We start from the raw sequence: 6,342 nt of genomic DNA on the forward strand, positions 1-6,342 counted from the left end.
GGAAGCTCAAGTGTCTCCTTTCCCCCTCCCCTCTCACCTCTCAGGTCTGCTGCTGCTGCAAAACCAAGTTTGCTCTATTTTCCTGGCCCCCGACCTGCCTGTTCTGCAAGAGGTGAGCAAGCTCTGTTTGTGTGGTCTAGGCCCAGGAGTGTTGTTGGTTGATGGCTGCTGAAGGGTCTCCTTCCTTTGATCTGATGTTGGTTTCCCCTTTTTGGTTTTAGGTCTGTCTGCAACTCCTGCAGTCTAAAGGTAAGAGACTCTTGGCTCTGCCCATGACATGAATATGCCCCTTGTTGCAAGAGCAAAAGGTGAGCCCAGTTGTGGCTCAGAGGATGGTTTTCTCCCACCTTCTGAAGATCTACACCAGATAAGGGCCATCCAGGTGTCACTGGACTCCAACTCCACTCAGCCCCGGCCAGTATTGTCCATGGCTAAGAATGATGGGAGCTGTAGATTGAAAACAGGTCCCCTATCCCTAACCTACAATAAACATCTCCTTCCCAATACAGTGGCATACAGTGCAGGCCTTTGCTGTGGCGATGACTCCCTGTCATGACAGTAATGTCCAGTGCTCCTGCTCTTCACCTTTACTGAGAACCTTTCTTTCTTATGTCCTCCTAGATCAAGATGCCTTCAAAGAAGCTTGCCCATATCCCTGTCTATGCCCTGGGCTTTGAGACCCTGCCAGGCTCGTTGGGTACAAAGGCACCTCCATTCCGGAGGAGGGAGGCTTTCCAGTAAGTAGACCCCCGCACACACTCTCTGCATCTCTCTCCCCCACCCCCCGTTCATTCATGAAGGCACTGTGCTCTGTGAGATTCCTGGTGGAGTTAAGGGCCTTAAATAGAACAGGGCAACGTTTTTACCACCCCCATTCCTCTGTCATCCAGGATTGGAGACAACAGGCCTTGCTTTGTTGCAAATGCTTAGGGAGAGAAATTTGCCATTGCAAATTTTATGTGTTCTTAGCCAGGTCCAAGAAGGATATGAGGTGGCAAAGTTTCTCCCAGGGCACTTGTGTGTTCACAGTTCTATGAATACACCACAAAAGACTGGATTAGTTTTCTTTTAAATAAGTCCTCTACTCTTTATGGGGGTAAGCTTGTTTGCAGAAGTCTTACTTGAGCTACAGGGGGCTGAGAGTTCATACAGTTGAGCAGCAGAGCCCTGCACAGAGTGGAACTGGCACCACCACTCTTGTCTTCTTGAAATCATGCAGACATTTGAAAGCTGAGAAGGTTGAGGTTGTTTGCAAGATGGGATTCAGGTGGCTTTAGAAATGAGTTACTACTGCTGCTGTTAATGGACTGAACTAAATAGTTGCACTAGTGGGAGCCGGCACAGAGAGTCCCACTAGTGCAACCGGGCATTCCTTCCATGCTCCTCCCCCACAAATTAGCTATGGGGAGTTGAAAGAGCCACCAGAATAGTGCATGATGGGAGGAGAGCAGAGTTCATTCCACCATGAAATTGGAAACACTTATGCCAATGGAACTATTGCCTTAGCACAAATCCACCTAATAATAATTGTCATTAATATTATCATCACTCACCTTTCCTCCAGGGAGCTCAAATTGGGGCACTACGTGGCTCTCCCCCTCCCCATTTTATCCTCACAAACAAGCCTGTGAGGTAGACTAGGCTGAGAGGTAGGCTAGGCAGTGCGCTTCATGCCTGAGTGGGGATTTGAACCCTTATCCTGCCTGGCAGCCCAATGTTCTAACCGCTATGTCGTCGTCGTCATCCTAGCTGAGCCAGGGGGCTGTCAGTAACCAGGCTTAGTTGTCTCTCTTGGGGCGTTTGTGACGGAACCCCCTCTGCCCCCACCCCACTTGCCTTTCCAGCTCCTTGCAGGGCACGCGCTGGCGCAGCGTGGAGGAAGAATTCCCGTACATCTATGCGCATGGCTCTGTGCTCAAGGATGTTTGCAGCGACTGTTCCGGATTCGTCACGGATGTCGTCAGCTCCAGCCGCAAGAGCATGGACATCCTGAACACCACCCCATGCAGGAGCCGCAAGACCCAGTCCCTTTACATCCCTTCCAGTTAAATGACCCACCTCTGCTGCTGGTCTCCTCCACAACTCCCCTGCCCTTTGTACCCAACCTTCACTCTTTGATCCTCTCCATTTCCCAGCCCCCAGCAAGGAGGACGCAGGTGCTCTCTGGCCGAGGAAGCTTCAGCTGGCTTTGTCTGGACTTGTTGCCTCCTGGCTTCCTTGCTTCTCTGTCCAGCCCACCTCCTCCTTTCCCTCCATCCCAGCCTCCCATGAACATCCCCTGCCTGGCCTGCGTGCGTGCGTGTGTACATATATACATAACCTTATAGAGACACTATATTTATATCTGTCGATCAGCTGCTGTGGTCCATGGGCTACGTTTGGTCTGGGAATGCCCCTGCTTGGCAAATGAGGACTCTGCTGAAGTCTTCCCACCCACCCACCTTTTTTGGATTGTCAGAAAGGTGGATTTGGGGAAGGATAATTCCAGAGTGTTTGGAAGCCTGGCCATCTCCGTTGCTGCAAATGCAACCTAGAAATCCCAGAGGCAGCCACCCCAGAGGATGACCTTGTTCCCTTGAGGGCTCCACCCTCTCAGTCATACTAGCAGAAGAAGCTCTCTCTGAGATGTCTTACCTGTGCAGCTTCTAGTCTTATGGGAAGCAGGCCCATTGTGCCATGACCTGTCTGCTGCTTTCCAACATCTTCCTCCAAGCTGTTTCTCTCCACCCCACCTTTCTCAGTGATGTCTTGATTATCTGCTCCCTCCCAGCACCAAGCAGCAGGAGGTGCTTTTAAAAATGTGTTCAGACTATCATTGTCTGTTTTCTAATCCCTGTTTTCTTTGGGCTCTTTGGGTTTAGGAGGCAGGGGGTATTTTGTCCCCAATGACTTAATGTGTTTCTCCCCCAATCCCCCTTCCATCAATTAATGTTTTGTTTTCTACAGCAAATAATAAAATGCCTAATTTTTGTAATCATTTAGACAAAGGCTGAACACTTCCCACACAATGGGTTTTGTGTGGCTGCCAGGACTACAGTTGGGGGGTTGCATGGCTGCTAGGGATGAGCCAGGCACCGACAAGAGTATCAGCTGTGTGTGGCAGGATCCTGCTGGCAATGTCTCCTCGTGCAGATCAGGACTCTGGCTCTCCAAAGGCTGATAAGATGAGCATGTCCCATTCCCTCACTCCATTCAGGATAGCCTTGAAAATAGAAAACAGGGGTGCACAAAGGAGCTATCCCTGTGAGGAAAGAATGAAAGCCCAATCCAGCCCATGCCAGGCCTAGGCTAGGGTGAGTCTTGCCGCTGCCCTTAAGAGAATTTGGAGAGAGGAGATTGGGATATGCAGGGCTGCCCCTGAGTCTTTCAACCATCTTCCCTGTCAAGCCTGCTGCCATGGTGGCCAGCACATGTAAATTGGCTGTGCCATGGCATCCTGAGTTCATCTTCCCTTGATAGCTCATTTCCAAACCCTGGAAGCACCCCAAAAACAGAGGCCGTAGATGCAAAATCCACAGCCCTAATATGCCAAATTAGCACATCAGCACTATACATTTGAAGCACTATGATACTACTTTAAATATTCTTTCTTGGCTTCCCCCAAGGAATCCTGGGGCATGTAGTTTGTTAAGTGTACTTAAGAGTTCTGCAGAGACTCCTATTCCTCTCACAGAGCTATAATTCCCAGCATTGTTTAACTATCAATCCTTTGCAGGGAATTCTGGGAACTGTAGCTGGGGGTGGGGTGGAATACAGGTCGTCTTATACCTCTCAGCACCCTTGACAAACTACACTTCCCAGGGTCCTTTAGAAGCCATAATTGTTTAGAGCGGTATGATACTGTTTCATATGTATAGTGCAGATGGGGCCTGAGACAATCGAGTGTGGCTAGGGGAATGGGGAGGGGATCAATTTATCTTTGACAGGTGGATAAAAAAGGGTCTTGCTTCTCCTACCCTTTTGTCTTTTCCCTGGATCAGTTTTATTCGACCTGGAAGGCAGCACTTCTGCTGTCTTTGGTCTGCTCTTATTTCTGCCAGGGATGATGACAGATCTGCTTTTGAATGTTCAACACTGTGAGACCAGGCTGGGATGAGCTAAATCCCTCTCTAGCAATGGCAGCCCTGTCTTCTTCTACCAGTGAACCATTCAGTCTTCCAAGTGCATGCAGCACAGACAGCCAAGACCCTGTGGCTCCCTAAGGATGCAATTTATTATGGTATAAGCCAGAGGTAGAGAACATGGTGTCCTCTGGGAGTGGTGGATCACAACTAACCATCAGCACTATCCAGCATGGCTAATGGACATGAATGATTAGAACTGTAGTCTACCACACGTGAAAGGCACCCCAACATACGCTTTCATGGAATAGTGGACCACTGCATCTGACACAGTGGATTTCTAGTCCCCAAAAGCTGATGCCACAATGAATGGAGTCTTTAAAGTGCCACAGGACACTATTTTATTCCTACCCACAGTGGCTCTGCTGCGCAGGATCTCAACCGGCCACTTAAGACAACCTTGGCCCACTTCTGTGGCTCAGAACTAGCACCACCTCCTGCCAATCCTGCACAGTCTCAAAAGCTGCACCCCCCCTCTCAATCTCTCCTTCCCCTTCCTGCCCCAGGGGACGTAACTGCTTCCTAAAATGCCACTAGTTTTGTGTATGGCGCCATAAGAGCCCCACATTTTGTATCTTGCCAATACTTGCAAACGCCAGTTGGTGCTTTATAGTGGAGCAGACGGTGTACCTGCAGGTGCACAGCTGGATGTGCAAATACGTACTTGTACAACCAGTCAGTTATGGGGTGAGAATTAAGTGCTTGTCAATTTGCACATGATGGAAGTGGAAAAAGCAAGGACTGAGTTACACAGGGGGTTGAGAGAGGATATTGTAGAAACAAATCAGATGGAGTGTTATGAGGGTCAAAGAGGCAGCCAGGTGTTTGCAGGTGAGTGCTCAAGCCTGTTTTTCCTTGGTGCTGAGAAAGGAAGGTAATCCAGCTATAGGAACCACTAGTGCTTTTCACTGCCACTGCTACTTCTATTGCTGTTTGTGCCAATCTGCTTGCTTGGCATCTTGCCTTGGCTGCATTGTGCTGGCTGCTGCCTCTGGAGTTCAACATGCCTTATCACCCTGCTCACCTTCTTTGCAATAATTCATTGCACTCTGTGTCAAAAGGGGTGTGTGTGCTCCCTCCTTTTTCTTGTATGTCCTGCCTGCACTCCCTCTCCACCTCAACCAATGTTTTATACGCAGCCTGTATTGTAAAGAGTTGTAAATAAAATGTAAAGTGAAACTGATCTGGTGGTGTGGCCTTGCTAATAAACACCTCTGGGCAGTGAGAGGTTTCAGATTCATCCAGCCCTAGTGGTGACTGACGGTGCTTTCCGTGATATATATATTTGCACATATATAAGGGGTTGAGTGGGATCATTAAGACTCCAAGAAATCCTGTTCCCCAACTTTGGATTCTCAGAGAGCAAGTCAGGCCTCTACACCTCTTCCCAGCTCCAGACCCAAGACTGCCAGATTCTGTTGTTCTCTTTCACACCTTCATGTCAGAGGCTTAGATCTCCTACCTGAGTGACAGCTTTTTCTCTAGAAACTGAGAAGTGGCTTCCAGGTGTGCATATATATGCAACAACGTCCTGGATGAATAAAAAAAAGCAACAATCTAAACAGGTAATTTCTATTCTCTTCGGCCTAAATATTTTTATTGCCATTTTCCTTTTTACAGTGTCTCCCAATTACAAGGAGTGTGATAGCAAAAATCTGAAATAGCTTGATAAAATAGAAATCACTGTTAGGCAATCTCTTACACTTCTAAATGAAGTAACAGTGCCTATCACCCAATTTACTGCACTCTGTAGCTCAGGAAAAAAACCAAGAGCAACAACAACAATGGAATATACAAGATCACTATGGTATTTATACATGTTGCTACATTTCCCAAGCTTGAATGGGCAGTTTCTTTGGAAAGCCAACTAAATTAATAAAAAGCCAAATGAAAGTGTATAGAGTCTAGTTTTGTTTGACCTTGCCTGCTTTCAGTTGATGAGTAATCTTTTCCACAATGGCAGTTCTAACCACATTAAAGCAAGCAGTCAAAGGCCCAGATACAAGAGAACGATGCTCCTTTCTTCTCCTCAATCTCAATATCCACCCCAACTTGGGTGGCTTTAAAAGAGGATTAGGCGTTTCCAAGAAGAATTACCGACGAAAGAAGAATGGACAGTGAAATTGACGGAATATGCAGAACTGGACAAAATGACGGGAAGAATCCGGGAACAGCAGGACCAGAAATTCATCAAAGACTGGTTAAAGTTTACGAACTATTT

General features: G+C 47.8%; 1 protein-coding gene across 3 annotated transcripts in view; it reads left to right on the top strand.

The window, feature by feature from the left end:
* Positions 1-3,597, top strand: part of SPIRE2 (spire type actin nucleation factor 2) — a 29,165-nt gene extending 25,568 nt beyond the window's left edge. For all 3 annotated transcript variants that reach the window (XM_033157046.1, XM_033157048.1, XM_033157047.1), the window contains exons 13-16: positions 45-112; positions 222-249; positions 622-737; positions 1,845-3,597. In XM_033157046.1, the coding sequence (XP_033012937.1) occupies positions 45-112; positions 222-249; positions 622-737; positions 1,845-2,049 (417 nt within the window). In that variant the 3' untranslated portion in view covers positions 2,050-3,597. The remainder of the gene's footprint in view (positions 1-44; positions 113-221; positions 250-621; positions 738-1,844) is intronic.
* The last annotated feature ends 2,745 nt before the right edge of the window (positions 3,598-6,342 follow it).

Source organism: Lacerta agilis, chromosome 8 (genome assembly GCF_009819535.1).
Source record: "Lacerta agilis isolate rLacAgi1 chromosome 8, rLacAgi1.pri, whole genome shotgun sequence".
Classification (NCBI taxonomy): Eukaryota; Metazoa; Chordata; class Lepidosauria; order Squamata; family Lacertidae; genus Lacerta; species Lacerta agilis.